Raw genomic sequence first — 18,109 nt, 5'->3', positions numbered from 1 at the left:
TAGCTGATTGATGTATTTGCACGTTGCGTAGCAACGTGCAAACACCATTTAATCTAATTTATGCATATACATCACCTAGCAACCACCTAGCAACCACCTAGCAACACCTTAGCAACCACCCCGGATACCATAGCAACACCTTAGCAACCGCCTAGCAACACCTTAGCAACCACCTAGCAACCACCTAGCAACACCTTAGCAACCACCCCGGATACCATAGCAACACCTTAGCAACCGCCTAGCAACACCCTAGCAACCGCCTAGCAACCAAATAGCAACACCTTAGCAACCACCCCGGATACCATAGCAACACCTTAGCAACCGCCTAGCAACACCCTAGCAACCACCTAGCAACCACCTAGCAACACCTTAGCAACCACCCCGGATACCATAGCAACACCCTAGCAACACCCTAGCAACCACCTAGCAACACCTTAGCAACCACCCCGGATACCATAGCAACACCTTAGCAACCGCCTAGCAACACCTTAGCAACCACCTAGCAACCACCTAGCAACACCTTAGCAACCACCGCGGATACCATAGCAACACCTTAGCAACCGCCTAGCAACACCCTAGCAACCACCTAGCAACCACCTAGCAACACCTTAGCAACCACCCCGGATACCATAGCAACACCTTAGCAACCGCCTAGCAACACCCTAGCAACCGCCTAGCAACCAACTAGCAACACCTTAGCAACCACCCCGGATACCATAGCAACACCTTAGCAACCGCCTAGCAACACCCTAGCAACCACCTAGCAACCACCTAGCAACACCTTAGCAACCACCCCGGATACCATAGCAACACCCTAGCAACACCCTAGCAACCACCTAGCAACACCTTAGCAACCACCCCGGATACCATAGCAACACCCTAGCAACCGCCTAGCAACACCCTAGCAACCACCTAGCAACCACCTAGCAACACCTTAGCAACCACCCAAAATACCATAGCAACACCTTAGCAACCGCCTAGCAACACCCTAGCAACCGCCTAGCAACCAAATAGCAACACCTTAGCAACCACCCCGGATACCATAGCAACACCTTAGCAACCGCCTAGCAACACCCTAGCAACCACCTAGCAACCACCTAGCAACACCTTAGCAACCACCCCGGATACCATAGCAACACCCTAGCAACACCCTAGCAACCACCTAGCAACACCTTAGCAACCACCCCGGATACCATAGCAACACCTTAGCAACCGCCTAGCAACACCTTAGCAACCACCTAGCAACCACCTAGCAACACCTTAGCAACCACCCCGGATACCATAGCAACACCTTAGCAACCGCCTAGCAACAGCTTAGGAGTGACCTACCAACCACTTAGCAACACCATAGCAACCACCCTGGATACCTTAGCAACCGCCTAGCAACCACCTAGCAACCACCTAGCAACCACCTAGCAACACCTTAGCAACCACCCCGGATACCATAGCAACACCTTAGCAACCGCCTAGCCACACCCTAGCATCCACCTAGCAACACCTTAGCAACCACCCCGGATACCCTAGCAACACCTTAGCAACCGCCTAGCAACACCTTAGCAACCACCTAGCAACCACCTAGCAACACCTTAGCAACCACCCCGGATACCATAGCAACACCTTAGCAACCGCCTAGCAACACCTTAGCAACCACCTAGCAACCACCTAGCAACACCTTAGCAACCACCCCGGATACCATAGCAACACCTTAGCAACCGCCTAGCAACACCCTAGCAACCACCTAGCAACACCTTAGCAACCACCCCGGATACCATAGCAACACCTTAGCAACCGCCTAGCAACACCCTAGCAACCACCTAGCAACCACCTAGCAACACCTTAGCAACCACCCCGGATACCATAGCAACACCTTAGCAACCGCCTAGCAACACCTTAGCAACCACCTAGCAACCACCTAGCAACACCTTAGCAACCACCCCAAATACCATAGCAACACCTTAGCAACCGCCTAGCAACACCTTAGCAACCACCTAGCAACCACCTAGCAACACCTTAGCAACCACCCCGGATACCATAGCAACACCTTAGCAACCGCCTAGCAACCACCTAGCAAAACCTTAGCAACCACCCCGGATACCATAGCAACACCTTAGCAACCACCTAGCAACACCTTAGCAACCACCTAGCAACACCATAGCAGATACCAGCCAGCACTGCAATCACACTCGCAGTTTCTGTAGGAACTGCAATCTAGTTATCATTATTATCGTTAAAAAGTTAGTAATATTAGTAATATTAGCAATGCCAGTGACTGAATATTAGCCTGAACTGTGCGATTTCTCTGAAAATAAGCCACATTAGCATGTCCGAGTGGTTCAGAAAGCACTATTTTTCTGTCCTTTTTGTTTTTAGACACTACAGACAATGCTGACCTCTGTGAAAAAAGGTAAACCTATCAACGAGGAGGAAATCCCGCCCCCTGTAGCCACTGGAGGCAAGCCCACCCCTGCACAGCAATCTGAACCAGTCAGAGAAAGGGAAGAGCCAGCCCCGGCGTACACTCCACCACAGCGAACCAATGAGAAGCCTTTACAGGAGGCGAAACCTGTAGCCCCGCCTAAGCCTCAGCTCCTACAGCCGCCCAATCAGAAGCCAGTGGCTAAAACGCCAGATACACCTGCAATATCACCGCTAACCCCCAGCCAACCTAATGCTCAGCATTCAGGTACACACACACAAACACACACACACTAAATGTTAGCAACTTGTTATATTGCTATCAAAGCAGCATTATGTAAGCATATGTTTATCCTTTACATGTTATATAACTACAATTTAAACACATAGCACAATATATTTACCTGAGCTCTGCTATTCTAATTATAAGTTTACTTTAGTTGTGCTTTTTCAGTCTCATATTTACCTACCTGATCAGTTTTACTTTAGTCATAAATTTACCTCAGCAGTGCTTCTCAGATCACTTGTGAGTGATGTTTGCACATAGAAAAAGCAATCAGACTTTTGATTAAAAAAAAACAAGCTCAGCTAACGTTACTATCCTAGTCCTGTACAGCTCGTAATCTTTCAGCTGGAAATCAATCAGTCAATGTGTAAAGAGAAGACAAACTCATACCTAACATGATTAGATGTGATGCTAAATGCTTATAATGCTAAATATTTTGTTTAATTGATGCGAGTAGAGCGTAAAAATGAATTAAAACCTATCGATTGATGGCTCCTTGCTGGCTCTCTCCCACAGTCCCTCCCTGCACTGTATACAGCAGCACTTTTTGATGCATAGCATTGCCAGGGAGGGGAGGAGTTATAAGTGTTTCTTGCCATTTTCTTTCAAATATTTCGAGTTTTAAGTGATTTACAAATAATGTATGGTAACCATATAGTGTGTGTGTTTGTGTGTGTGTGTGTGTTCAGAGCTAAAGGCGAGTGTATTGAGCAGACAGAGGGAGTATAAACTGGCTGCTATTCAGGCCAAACAGAGTGGAGACACAGAACTGGCCAAACAGCACTACCTCATCGCCAAGGTATCCACACACTCACTACCTTATAAACACACTGTTATACACTGAAATGCCAGAAGTCATGGGACTGCAGGATGTAAGTTGGGGTGTCAAACTCATTTTCACAGAGGGCCACAACGGCATAATGGCTGTCCTTAAAGGGTCAGAATTAAGTTATAAATGTAACAAAATATAATATAAACTGAATGGAACTGCTCCTTAATGTTAAATAACTCTGAATGTAGTACTTATTCAATTAAAATGAAAAACTTGGGTGCAGATTCCCACCAATGTGCAGAGAATAATATTTACAAGAAGTTTGTTGGTCATATTTGATGATGCCAGTAACGTTTAGTGCAAAAAGTGTGACAAACAAACACAAAAACAAAGAAAAATAGCAAAAGTAAGTGGGAGCTCGCAACACGGCAGCCATGCTCAGCTCCATCTTGATGACGTAATGCTATTCAAGTAAATAAACAATAACATCAAACACAAGTTTAATATTAAATTTTATTAAAACATTTGACAAACTGAAAAGAGGCTTAATTATTATAAAATCAAAAATTGTGAGCTGATAAGAACATGTGTGACAGATGTAGCATTTCACAATTTTTTTTTACTGCAACAGCAAAATTACTTTTTCTTAATTGACATGCATTGTGGGAAATGTAGTTTTTTGGTTAAAGCACGCTTCTGACCTATTAATTTTTAGACACTAAGACCTTTCCACATTTGGCCCGTGGGCCTTGAGTTTGACACACATGCCTCAGGGGATGGCTTGGGAATGCACACACCTTAAATTGTGAGATGTTATCTTGTGAGTGAGGCTAAACACTGACCAACGTGCTCATGGCAAGGCAGTGTGAATTGTAGGAGTGGGAGTGAGAGTGATGTCTGACAGTGGGGGCAGTTGCAGATTCCTCCATCCACAGTGTACCAAGTGTGTACTAGTATTACGTCATAGAAGGCATTACCATCCACAGTGAACAGTGCAGTGCAGTGCAGTGCAGTGGGTGGTAATGATCGTGACCAGCAGCGTCTAGCTAGAATTGTCCATGTGAACAGATTAACGACTCACAGTGGAAGACTCTCTGTGTTGCCTATTCCGTATATCTCTTTCTCTCTCTCTTTCAGAAACTGGACTCGGTGGTAGAAGCAGTCGACAGAGGAGAGCCAATAGACACTAGCTCACTGCCGCCCCCTCCAGGTCAGTCTGTAACATTACACAAAACAGATGCTTTACGTTACCTTGATAAGATGAGATAAAGCAATACCTTGTTAATCCCACAGAGGGGACGTTTGCAATATTACAACAGTGCAGAGAGCAGCACAGAACTGTCAGAAAATATAAAGAAATATATAAAATCTTATAATATTTATTTTATTTATTTATTTTATTTAAAGTGTCAGTTTTACTGAATGCGAGCGGCTGGTGGAGCAATGGAGACTTCAGAAGAGGAAACTCAGAGCTCAGTAGATCATTCACTCATAGTAAAACCAAAGAAACGAAAGAGTGAGGTTTCAGACTGAGCACTTTCTCTTTGTCTCTCTTTCTCTCTTTCTCTCTCTCTGACTGAACATAACCTGGAATCGGATTCATTCGCTCTAAAAGGAGACCGCATCACACCCTCCCAGTTTAAAATGATTCAGCTTTACTGTATCTCATTAATTCCTCTCTGTTCTTTGGTCTTTCTCAGGTGCTGTTACAGTTCAGAAATCAGCTCCTCCTCCTTCTCAGTCTTCATCCATTAAACCAGCCGCTGCTCCTGCACCCAGTAGTGCTCCCGCTTCAGATGCTCGTAAGTCGGAATGTGTTTAAATCTATTTCTCCTGTCAATATAGTGTTTGCTAGTTGAACACTTTACTCATATTATATAAAACAGAACAGAGGTTGAATGCAGATTAGAATACACTCACTTTGTGTGTGTTTGTGTGTGTGTGTGTGTGTGTGTGTGTGTGTGTTCTGTAGCAGTTCCTGCTCCACGTAACCTAGCTGAGGCCCTGCAGCAGCGCATGGACAAATACAAGAGTGCAGCAGAAACGGCCAAAAGCAAAGGAGACGACCGCAAAGCACGCATGCACCAGCGTATCGTCAAGGTCTGAACCGAACCCCCTTTACCTGCCTTTACAGCATGTGTGTAACACATCCTCCACTTAGCTATAAAAAAGCAGTAGTTTGAGTATCTAATATAAATTAGCATTTTAAAGTTGATTTTACTAAAATATCCATGATTTTGGGCTCTGAGTCGTCCAGCAGGCTTAGCGCTGCCACTATGATCGGAAGATCTCTGGTTCAAATCCCGTTCATGCAGCCTGCCATCAGCTACGGGAGCCCAGAGAGAGCACAAATGGTCTTCCTCTCTCTGGGTGGGTCCAGTAGATGGACCATAAAACTTAGACAGTTGCTCCACCAAGTCAGCTTTTAACCATTGCGTAGCTTTGTGAGACAAAAACGGTTGTTTTTTTTACGCTTTTTTCAACCTCACTTTATTCCTGAGAACTGAAACTCTAGCTCTAAGACAACATGATAGTGGGAATAACCACTATTAACCACTATTATTGCACCTGCGAGACGTCGTGGCAAGGACTGAATTGGGTGACTGAAGGTAACAGTCAAAGTATGTAAATATATGTAGGTTTTAGAGACATTACAAAAAACGTGAATATAAAACAGTAAAGAAACAAAATAAGTACAGATGGGTTTAACTGTGTGTGTCTGTGTGTGTGTCTGTGTGTGTGTCTGTGTGTGTGTCTGTGTGTGTCTGTGTTTGTGTCTGTGTGTGTGTGTGTGTGTTCGTATAAATTCAGCAATACCAAGATGCAATCAGAGCTCACAAGGCAGGACGACCTGTCAACCTTGCAGAACTACCTGTGCCTCCAGGTAACTCCCTCACCTGAGTATATGTATATGTACATTATATGATGTTTCTGAGGCTGTGTGTGTATGTATGTGTGTGTGTGTGTAAGAGAGAAATAATGTGTTATTTTTTTTTTTTCAGGCTGCCCCCCTCTACAGGGCTCTGAAAGTGGTCAAAATTTTATGGGAGTTTTAGAGACAGCTGTGAAACTGGCCAATCAGGACGCGGATGAAGAGGATGATGATGGATCTGAAGAGGAAGGAGCGAAGGTAACAACAAACAACAAATACAAATTGGTTAAACAAAAAGAAACACGTTTTTTTTTTTTGCACTTTTGTATCAACTTTAGTATGGAATACACTATATGTATATGTGTGTGTGTAAGTGTGCATTTGCACATCTGCAAGGGGTGCATCATACAGTAGTTATATAAGTATATTTTTCATACTATAAGGATCACTTAAAATCCTTAAAATTTTCCCCAAAATTGCCAGTGCACTTTTTAAAGTTGGTGCGTCTTATATATGAATTCTACCAGTATTAGCATTAGCTGCTAAGCGCTAGCTCTTTGGCCATCCAGAGGTGAGAATTATCGGCCTGTAGCCTGCTGCTAACCCTAGATAGCACTGCTGGAGCAGCATTAGCATTAGCTGCTCACCGCACTAATCGCTCTTTGGCCATCTGGAGGTGAGAATTATCGGCCTGTGGTCTGCTGCTAACCCGGGATAGCACTGCTGGAGCAGCATTAGCATTATCCGCTAACCGTTACGAGTGCTAGCTGTTGAATTTAGAAGGAAAACATGGCAACACCTCTGTTCCTACTACTATTTACTAGTGACTAGAGTCACATAAAATGCTTCTTATAATCAGGTGCACCTTAATTATTGAAATACACCAGAAAATAGATGTTTATTGATAGTGTGACTTATAAACAGTGATAATAAGGATGTCTGTGTTTGTGTTTTTAGCCAGCTGTTCGTCCAGCTGTTCAGAAAGCTCGAGCTCCAGCCCCTCCTCAAGCCTCCGCCCCCGCCCCTAAACTGGGACCTAAATGTGAGCTGCAGTACATTAGTTGTATAGTAGTTTTCATGAACAGATAGCTTGTTTGTGTAGTGATTGATTGTAAATATATATATATATATATGTGTGTGTGTGTGTGTGTGTGTAGCCCAGCAGCAGCTGGAGTTCCTGATGAGCCGCAGGCAGCAGTTTGTGAAGGCGGCTCTGCGCTCTAAACAGATGAAGGACGTTCAGGGAGCAGCTCAGCATCTCCGCAACGCCAAGGGTCTGGACAACATGATCTCCGCCACTAAATCAGGCCTGCCTGTGGACATCAGCAAGGTCCACACACCTCCCTTACCTGCACTCATACACTGAAATTACTTATTGAATTACTTAGTATCTACTAATTACACCTGTACCTACAAATTATTCAGTATTTACTTGTTATTTTTTCTGTACTTATTTAGTAGTATAGAAATTATAAAAGTACTACATAGTACTACATATTTAACAATTATTCAATGTATGCTAATTATTTAGTGTATATTAACTGTTCTATAAGTACGAATTAATCAGTATCTACAAATATAATTCAATATGTTCTTATATTTCAGTGTCTATCATTATGTATTATTATTTACTCTATTATTAGAACCTACTACTAGTTTTTAGTAACTACAGGTTTCTTTTTTTTAAGTATCTACTTTTTATTAAACAGGTTCCTATTGTTTGATAGTTTATCTACTATCTACTTTATTCAGTATTTAGTTTTTCAGTAAGTGCTAGACAAGTATGTTTGTCAGGTCTTACATTTTATTTAACCAGTTGTAGTTATTCAATATTTTCCCTTTGGACTGCATCTAAATAATCAATAAATATATTTTAAACTATTTAGTATCTGCTATTAAATCTGTACCGACAAGGGTTAGAAAACGCCAGTTGTTTTCCCAAAAGTGTGTGTCGGTTAACGTTTTTGGCAACACTGCTTTAACTATAACATTAGCAGGGGGCATTGCTAGGGCAAGAATTTGCTAATTACTACAAGTTAATGCATGACAAAAACAGTCACTAACAGTTCATATGTAACATCAGTTTATGAACACAAAAGCTATAAAATAAATAACATATAAAATAAGGCATTAAAAGCAGACTTTCACTGCCCTGTTGTACAGAAAAGAATTATACAGTAAAGGATTTCATTATGTGTTTTATTGTTATGGTTAACCTTTATCATCCATCTCTTATTTGTACATTTCTTTTTAACTGCTCAGTTTGTATGTGACTATGAGTCATTTAGGATTTTTTTGTGCTTATGTCAAATCATTTGTTACTGCCTTATTCTTTTTTTCATCTTGCTGTAAAATTGACGTAAATAGTGCAAAATACTGGAAAAAGGCAAACATAAAATTATATTTGCATTGACTTAAACTGTACTACATAAAATGAATAAAAAATATGTTAAAAAAATAGTGATTAGCTGGCTAGTTTAACTAGTTTACTTTGAGGAAGACAACTCAATGCTCAGTACAGAATTGTTAATAATGTTTTAGGATATAATAAATCTATCTAGACACATTTATAAGCTAGGAGAATTAAAATGATGCATAGCCAGAGACAACCAGTTAACTAACAGCATATGTTTTCTGTCTTTCTCTCTCAGGTTCCTGCCGCTCCAATCAGTGATGAGGATTATACCCTCTCTCGCTCTCGCGCCTCACCTCTCTCACCTCGCTCCGCCCAGCAGTACACCCAGCTCATGGACCTCCTCAAGCAGCAGCACGAGGTACGTTTTTACATCCTTAAAAAACGAAATAAAAAAACACATTAATAACCGTTACTGTGAGTCTTTGAGTTTAAATCTGTTTACTCGTTGTTACAGAAATGCCTGACCTACTCCCAGCAGTTCACTCATATGGGTAACGTGGCCGAGACTGCCAGGTGGGTGCGCTTATATACTGTATTATATACTCTATACTCATATTTATTCATATGGGTTTGTTTAGTATTTTATTTATTTCTTCTTCATGTTTCAAATTTAGTGCCCAAACACACAACAGATTACATTTTTAATCACTAAATATCAGTACTTTCCATGTTTAAACAACAGCCAGACATTTAAATGCCTTTTAAATCTCATGTTCAGCTGTTTCCTTTGTTTTTAATGATGGAGGACATGGCAGAAATAATCAGTGACTAATCTACTAATCGAAAAAATAATCATCAGATTAGTCGACTACAAAAAATAATAATCATTAGTTGCAGCCTTAATGACTAGTAATACCTTAACACAATGAAGGGGTGTCAACACATGTCTTCTGCGATACCCATGTGAAGTGAGACTCCGCCTCTTTTTGAACTGCTGCTGATGCAGTATTGCCGAGTAGCATCACAGCGCTAACGCTCGGAGGAAAGCGCAGCGACTCGGTTCTGATACATCAGCTCACAGACGCAGCCTTGTGCTGATCCACATCACCCTAGGACAGATGAGGGGAAAAGAGAGCGCCATCTACTGTACCCACCCAGAGAGAGCAAGACCAGTTGTGCTCTCTCAGGGCTCCGGCAGCTGATGGCAAGCTGATGCATGACCGGGATTCGAAATGCATTCAGCTTAGAATCAGAAATAAAATCAGTAAAGTGGCTAATTTTTGCTAAATATAGTGAATATAAGTTGATATAACCGTGTGTGTGTGTGTGTGTGTGTGTTTGTTTGCAGGTTTGAGAAGCTGGGAGAGGAGTGTATGAATAATATTGATCTGCTGAAGAAAGCTCACGCTAAGGGTCTTCCAGCACCAACCCATCACACAGAGGAACGCACCTTCAACACTGTCAAGTAATTGTTTATTACATTTTGGTTCATTGTGTTATTTCTTAGATTTTTAACAAATTAATTGTTTAGAAATATTAAGTGCTACAGATACTCACTTCATTGCTGCTTTGTTGTTTTATTTTTTTATTTTCTCGACACCCTCATCAAGTCAAGCTTTCACTAACAACGCAAAAATAATTAAAAAACTTAATGTATTTAAATGTTTAGAATAAACCCTTTAAAAAACTAATTGTTCCAGGTATTCAAATTCACTCAAATTCATTTTACATGTGAAGCAGTTCCAGGGCCTGAGATAGAGCTTGTTCCTTCACATTTAGTCTAAAGCCTCTCCACATGGGGGCGCTGTTACCTGTTAGAGTGTTTTTGTATGAATTGGTGAAAAAGCAGAATACAGTATGTACACCAGGCTAGACAAAATAGTCTCTCACTTTCTCTCTCACTCTCTTTATCGCTCTCTCTCTCTGTAGGATCTTCCCTAACCTGACGGCCAATGATTTGGTGCTGACAATCGTAAAAGGAATCAACCTGCCAACTCCTCCAGGTGTGTGTGTGTGTGTGTGTGTGTGTGTTTGTGTGTGTGTGTGTGTGTGTGTGTAAGATGAGTCAGTGCTGATATCTGAATGTGTTTGTGGTTCTTCTCTGTGTTCTACAGGAGTTTCAGCGAGTGATTTAGACTCCAGCGTCCGCTTTGAGTTTCCCTTTCCTAGTGCGGTAATACACACACACACACACACACACACACACACACACACACAAACACACACACACACACACACACACACACACACACACATACATACATACATACATACATACATACATACATATATATATATATATATATATATATATATATATATATATATATATATAGATAGTAATGTTAGTAGGAGGAAATATTCCCTGGAAAGTAGAGACAGTTACTCCAGGAAAAGCAAGATATACTCTTAAAATATTTGCATACACACCACAGACACATACAACACCTTAATTTTGTGACTGATGTTTCTATGCAGGAAGAAGCTCAGAAAGACAAAACCAGCACTGTGAAAAGCACCAACTGCCCAGGTACACACACACACACACACACACACACACACACATTACAAGCTACACGATTTGGCTGCACGATATTGGGGAAAAAACATTGCAAATGTTTTCCCTAATATGTATTGTGATATTGAAAATACAAGAATTTCAGCAGATTTTAATAAATGTCAATAATCCAACATAATCAAGACATTAATAATGCAACCTTTGTATCAGTGATTTAAGTAAAATTAATGCTATTAGGTAGAAATAATTATTATTGGGTAGATATTTTTTTGCAGAATTAGAAAAGTGTACATTTTCTGTTTTATCACATGGTAAAAAGGTTTTTGCAAATGAAATTGTGACATTGAACATTGCACGCTCCACAAAGTGACTATTGCGTATGTGTGCCTTGTTCAGCACAACTACATTATATATTGTTTATTTGCATTTTTTGTAAAATACAAAATAGGCATATTTAAATTCTCTCTTTCTCTGTTTGTCAGAGTTTAAGGAGCAGTTTAAGCTGCACATTAACCGAACACACCGTGGCTTTAAGAGGGTGGTCCAGGCCAAAGGCATCAAGTTTGAGGTCATACACAAAGGGTGAGTATTCACTTCTCACTTTATATACTTACACTGGCACTGAATGGGTTTTTAGGGAGTACAGCTCTGGAAAAAATAAGAGAGCACTTAAAAATGATGAGTTTCTTTGATTTAACCAAATTGAAAACCTCTGGAATATAATCAAGAGAAAGATGGATGATCACAAGCCATCAAACCAAACTGAACTACTTGAATTTCTGCACCAGGAGTAAAGGCATGACGTTATCCAAAAGCAGTGTGTAAGACTGGTGGAGGAGAACATGATGCCAAGATGCATGAAAACTGATGCAATAAACCAGGGTTATTCCACCAAATATTGATTTCTGATCTCTTTAAACTTTATGAATATGAACTTGTTTTCTTTGCATTATTTAAGGTCTGAAAGTTCTGCATCTTTTTTCCCGATATTTCTTATTGTCTGCAAATAAATGCTCTAAATGACTAAAATATTTTTATTTGGAATTTGGGAGAAATGTTGTCTGTAGTTTATAGAATAAAACAACAATGTTCATATTACTCAAACATAAACCTATAAATAGCAAAATAAGAGAAACTGATTCAGAAATTAAAGTGGTCTTTTTTTTACAGAGCTGTATGTGTTATTGCAGGGACCTGGTTGAGCTTTCCAATTGGGCACCATCATTACAGCCGAGCTTAATCTTACAGGGGTCCAATAAAGGCCTTATATGTGGTTTATAACCCAGATGGGCTCAAGTTTAATGGCTCCTGGTCTTTCACTGAACCTGATGTCTATCCAAGTTAAGGCATGTTATCTGGGAAGTGTGTCCTCTAACCACATTTTTTTTGTGTTTGGGTGTGTGTTTAGTGGCCTCTTTAAGCAGGATAAAGTGGTGGGAAATGCTCAGCTGAAACTGGAAGCTCTGGAGAATCAGTGTGAGATCCGGGAGATTATAGAGGTGACTGATGAACACACACACTCTGTTACACACCCCATAACAGCTGCTCACACCCTCATATCACACCTACACAGAGATACGCCGCCACACATATGCATATGCTGCATATGTGAAAATATCACATATACAATCTTAATACATGCATAATGTAGAATTATGTTTTATGTAATATTCATATATCAATTATTATTGTTATAAATAAAGTAAGATAGATAAGTTTTGGATCAATGTTTTGAGTATCCTTAGTCAAATTATAATTACTACTGATGAGGTATCTTAGGGGACAGCTTGGATACACCTTCATTTGTATGAAGTTGTGAGGTGTTATCTTGTGAAACAGGGTAGAACACTTGCCAGTGTGTTAATGGTAAGATAAAATGCATTATGGGAGTTGTAGTGAGGTCTGATAGTGGGTGCTGATAGATAGGAAATTGCATTTCATTACATATACATCCACAGTGTCACGTGTCACTAGTGCACCTCAAAAAATTATCATTGAATATAATTGAAAAGCTACTTTATTTTAGTAATTCATTTCAAAATGTGAAACTCATACATTATATAGGTGTATTACACACAGAGTGATCTATTTTAAGCCTTTATTTTTATTTATTTTATTGTTGATGATTATGGCTCACAGCCAAAAATCAGTGTCTCAGAAAATTAGAATACTATATATTAAGACCAATTGATACTTTTTTTGGCAGTGTGGGCAGTGTGCCAAGTCCTGCTGGAAAATGAAATCCAGCATCTCCATAAAAGTTGTCAGTAGCAGAGGGAAGCATGAAGTGCTGTAAGATTTTGTGGGAAAACAAAACTGCACTGACTTTAGACTTGATAATAAAACACAGTGGATCAACACCAGCAGATGACATGTCTCTCCAAACCATCACTGATCATCAGTACATTTTACATTTCATTTGTAAATCGAGGGATCAGAGTCTGGAGGAAGAGTGGAGAGAGACACAGTCCAAACTGCTCGAGGTCTAGAGTGAAGTTTCCACCAATCAGTGATGGTTTGGAGAGACATGTCATCTGCTGGTGTTGATCCACTGTGTTTTATTATCAAGTCTAAAGTCAGTGCAGTTTTGTTTTCCCACAAAATCTTACAGCACTTCATACTTCTCTCTGTTACTGACAACTTTTATAGAGATGTGGATTTCATTTTCCAGCAGTAATATATATAAACAAAACCTGTGTGTGTAGGTGCTGGACGGGCGGAAGGCGACAGGCGGTAAGCTGGAGGTTCGTGTGAAGATTCGGGAGCCGCTGGGTGGCGTTCAGCTGCAACCAGTGACTGAGAAATGGATCGTACTGGACCCCATTACCATCACACCAGACAGAGAGAGACACAAAGAAAGGGTAGGGTATATGCAGACACACGCTCATATACTGAGACACATTATAGGTCTATAAAACTGTAATTGTTAATTACTGTCGTAACTTGTTTAAATAGTGCAGTAACACTTTTACAGGCCTAAACTGGATAATGCTGGTTAATTATACAGTAGCTTCAGCTGTGTCTGGCTGCCTTTAAGTAGAGGTTCTTTATCTATTATGACACCCTTCTGAGAAACCACCAGACTTCAGAAAAGCAGCTGCAGAAATGGATGGACAGCATCTTCATATACAACTAAGAGAGCACTTAAAAATGATGAGTTTCTTTGATTTTACCAAATTAAAAACCTCTGGAATATAATCAAGAGGAAGATGGATGATCACAAACCATCAAACCACCAAACTGAACTGCTTGAATTTTTGCACCAGGAGTAAAGCAGCATAAAGTTATCCAAAAGCAGTGTGTAAGACTGGTGGAGGAGAACATGATGCCAAGATGCATGTTGAAAACTGTGATTAAAAACCAGGTTTATTCCACCAAATATTGATTTCTGATCTCTTAAAACTTTATGAATATGAACTTGTTTTTTGTGTTGTCATTTCTCATCTTCTTCAAATATATTCTCTAAATGAAAATATTTTTATTTGTAATTTGGGAGAAATGTTGTTTGTAGTTTATAGAATAAAACAACAATGTTCATTTTACTTAAACATAAACCTATAAATAGCAAAATCAGATAAACTGATTCAGAAACTGAAGTGTTTTTTTTTTGCTAAGATATTGCCTGTGAACATATGAAGAGTGGTAAATTAATATGTTGGGTTTGTGTTTATGTCTCTCAGGCTCCTTCACCAAAATCCAAACCTCGAAATGATCACTCCAAGAACAGCCAACCTAGGTGAGTGTGTTCATAATACAGATGATTAATTTGTTGATTTATTGATTTACGGTATATAATACTTATATGATCTATTGTTACATATACACACATCTCCAAAAAAAAAATCATATTTTTATATATAATAAATGTGGCCAAAACAAAACAGTATACACATACACATATACACAATATACATATTATTATTAAATATTTTTCGTATGTGTTTCAGACTCTCCCCTCCTCAGTACAAACTGTACAGCTTCAGCCTCCTTAACTACGACAGGGAGAGAATGGAAAGAAGGGTACGTACGTGTATATATACATGTGTGTTTGTTTGGTTCATAATCATACTGTTCATTGTTATTCCCTATTATATTTTGTTTATATGCAGTGTTCCTGCAGGTTCTTAAAATCTTAAAGTTCTGAAATGTCTTAAATGGTCTTAAATCCTGATAATTAAGGTCTTAAATTGTCTTAAATTTACTGGAAATTTGCCAATGTCAGAGAGAACTAACATTAGCGGCGAGCTAGCTACGTCACAGAGGAGAGAACTAAGGTTAGCGGAGAGCTAGCTAACATTAGCGGCAAGCTAGCTATGTTACAGTGGAGAGAACTAAGGTTAGCGTTGAGCTAGCTACTTTACCGAGGAGAGAACAAAGGTTAGCGGAGAGCTTGCTAACATTAGCGGCAGGCTAGCTATGTTACAGAGGAGAGAATTAAGGTTAGCGGAAAGCTAGCTAACATTAGCGAAAAGCTAGCTATGTTACCGAGGAGAGAACGAAGGTTGGCGGAGATCTAGCTACCTTACAGAGAAGACAACTAAGGTAAGAGGAGAGCTAGCTAACATTAGCGACGAGCTAGCTATGTTACAGAGGAGAGAATTAAGGTTAGGAATACTAGCTAACATTAGTGGCGAGCTAGCTAACATACTGACCTTACCGGCGGATTAGCTAAGCTTCCAGCAATAGAACTATTTTCTCCCAATTAAATTATGACTACATTTTGGGGTCTTAAATTATATTTATCGAGGTTTTAAAAAAGCATTAAATTTAACTTTTAAAATGGTGCAAGAGCCCTGATATAACTTCTTTATTCAAGGATAAATTTGCTAATGGCATGTTGTGATTGGCTGCAGCTTGTTTTATTTTTTATCTGCTGTCTTTACAGATTGGAGAGTATAAAAAAAACAGACGGGATCCACCAGCAGACCTGATAAACCAGCATAAAGACGTGTGCCACAGACTGCACTGGCAGAAATCCTACCTGGAGAGAGGGTCCTCAGCAGCACTGACTGGTAAAACACATCATTCATACGTGTTCATACTTGTTAGAGCCCTATTCTATATTTTCAATATTAATTATTTTTCTACAGAAAAAAAAGAAGAGTGCACTTTAATTTCTGAATCAGTTTCTCTGATTTTGCTATTTATAGGTTTATGTTTGAATAAAATGAACATTGTTGTTTTATTCTATAAACTACAGACAACATTTCTCCCAAATTCCAAATAAAAATATTTTAGTCATTTATAGCATTTATTTACAGAAAATGAGAAATGGCTAAAAAAACAAAAAAAATCAGAGCTTTCAGACCTCAAATAATGCAACGAAAACAATTTCATATTCATAAAGTTTTAAGAGTTCAGAAATCAATATTTGGTGGAATAACCCTGGTTCTTAATCACAGTTTTTTTCATGCATCTTGGCATCATGTTCTCCTCCACCAGTCTTACACACTGCTTTTGGATAACTTTATGCTGCTTTACTCCTGGTGCAAAAATTCAAGCAGTTCAGTTTGGTGGTTTGATGGCTTGTGATCATCCAACTTCCTCTTAATTATAGTCCAGAGGTTTTCAATTCGGTAAAATTAAAGAAACTCATCAGTTTTAAGTGCTCTCATTTTTTCCAGAGCTGTATAGTGTATATGTAAATGATCTCTGTTCTGATTGGTTGCCCTTGTTTCTTTGTATTTCTCTCTTGTTTCTGTCAGAGTATGACAATGTGTTGGGAAAGATCACTCATGGTCTCGCTGAGTCAGTGAAGAAGCTTTCCAGTGAAGGGAATAGAGTGAGTAATAACACACACTGACACACACACACTCTATGATCACACTATTCTCTATGATCTTATATTGGAATGTGATGTCATAATGGGTGATTTCCCAGTGATGTCGTAGTACCATAGGACCATTCTCTAGACATAGGATTACTAAAGAATGGAAATGTACTGAACCAACACACACACACACACACCTTTCTTTATTACTAAGCACGGTCACAGTTCATCTGCAATGTTGTTCTTTTCATTTTAAGTGATAAAGTGAGAAGTTGGACAAATCTGATGTTTTCTGAGCTGTGTGAATACACAAATCAGATCTTTTAAATCAGATTCAGGCAGCACACACTTCTGAAGTAGAAATACATGAGAACGTGTATTGCTGTCAGGGGCCAAACAGGTTAAAATTTAATTACTGCTGTTCTTGTAAACTCATAAACTGCGAACTACGTTCTGAAAATGTTTGCTATGGTCAACAGTGCATGTTAGATTAATACATAAATACATAACAAAACAAATTTGACCTTTTGAAACAGCACACGTATTTATGTGTATATTATTTTAATATTCTACAGTGTATTTTATTATTACATTTTTTAGCAGTTGAACTACATCGCTATATAGTGTAAAAGTAAATGCTACAAGGAGGTTGTGCAATCTAATGAAAAGCTGTAGTATACAACTCTTAATTTGTGTCAAAAATACAGATATTTATAGTGGTATGCATTTTAAATTATCATATAATTTTAAAGTTTAATATAATTGGGTCTAGCTTCAGCATCTTTAACACCCTTAGAAACAAGGGGAACCTCTGTTTTTGTTTCTGAGCCCCTGTTCATAAAAAAATGTGCATCTCTCTCCCTCTCTCTCTCTCTCTCTCTCTCTCTCTCTCTCTCTGCAGGATGCAGCTAAAGATGCTCTGGGGAGGCTGAAGCTGGTGGAGGCAGAGGTAGGGTTATTATTTTAGTATTGATTGACACATTTGGACTCGCATATGTAGTTGTACGTTCACTTACACTTTCTCTCTCTGTCTCTCTCTGTCTCTCTCTCTTTCTCTCTCTCTCTCTTTTTCTCTCTCTCTCTCTCACTCTCTCTCTCTCTCTCTCTCTCTCTCTCTCTC

General features: G+C 39.5%; 1 protein-coding gene across 5 annotated transcripts in view; it reads left to right on the top strand.

Moving 5' to 3' along the window:
- The window catches only part of cc2d1a (coiled-coil and C2 domain containing 1A), a 31,653-nt gene that overhangs the window by 8,686 nt on the left and 4,858 nt on the right, over positions 1-18,109 (top strand). For 4 of the 5 annotated variants that reach the window (XM_022674474.2, XM_022674473.2, XM_049469610.1 and 1 more), the window contains 23 exons: positions 2,371-2,683; positions 3,391-3,500; positions 4,611-4,683; positions 5,174-5,275; positions 5,446-5,573; positions 6,285-6,357; positions 6,476-6,603; positions 7,303-7,387; positions 7,503-7,675; positions 8,997-9,119; positions 9,216-9,274; positions 10,050-10,166; positions 10,631-10,704; positions 10,816-10,874; positions 11,180-11,231; positions 11,702-11,801; positions 12,628-12,718; positions 13,925-14,080; positions 14,900-14,955; positions 15,167-15,239; positions 16,105-16,231; positions 16,925-17,001; positions 17,891-17,938. In XM_022674474.2, the coding sequence (XP_022530195.2) occupies positions 2,371-2,683; positions 3,391-3,500; positions 4,611-4,683; positions 5,174-5,275; positions 5,446-5,573; positions 6,285-6,357; positions 6,476-6,603; positions 7,303-7,387; positions 7,503-7,675; positions 8,997-9,119; positions 9,216-9,274; positions 10,050-10,166; positions 10,631-10,704; positions 10,816-10,874; positions 11,180-11,231; positions 11,702-11,801; positions 12,628-12,718; positions 13,925-14,080; positions 14,900-14,955; positions 15,167-15,239; positions 16,105-16,231; positions 16,925-17,001; positions 17,891-17,938 (2,397 nt within the window). The remainder of the gene's footprint in view (positions 1-2,370; positions 2,684-3,390; positions 3,501-4,610; positions 4,684-5,173; positions 5,276-5,445; positions 5,574-6,284; positions 6,358-6,475; positions 6,604-7,302; positions 7,388-7,502; positions 7,676-8,996; positions 9,120-9,215; positions 9,275-10,049; positions 10,167-10,630; positions 10,705-10,815; positions 10,875-11,179; positions 11,232-11,701; positions 11,802-12,627; positions 12,719-13,924; positions 14,081-14,899; positions 14,956-15,166; positions 15,240-16,104; positions 16,232-16,924; positions 17,002-17,890; positions 17,939-18,109) is intronic. The other variant, XM_022674477.2, reaches the window with a different exon arrangement.

Source organism: Astyanax mexicanus, chromosome 21, assembly GCF_023375975.1.
Source record: "Astyanax mexicanus isolate ESR-SI-001 chromosome 21, AstMex3_surface, whole genome shotgun sequence".
In the NCBI taxonomy this organism is placed as follows: Eukaryota; Metazoa; Chordata; class Actinopteri; order Characiformes; family Acestrorhamphidae; genus Astyanax; species Astyanax mexicanus.
The sequence above is the reverse complement of the archived record's forward strand: the minus strand, read 5'-3'. Positions and strand labels throughout refer to the sequence as shown.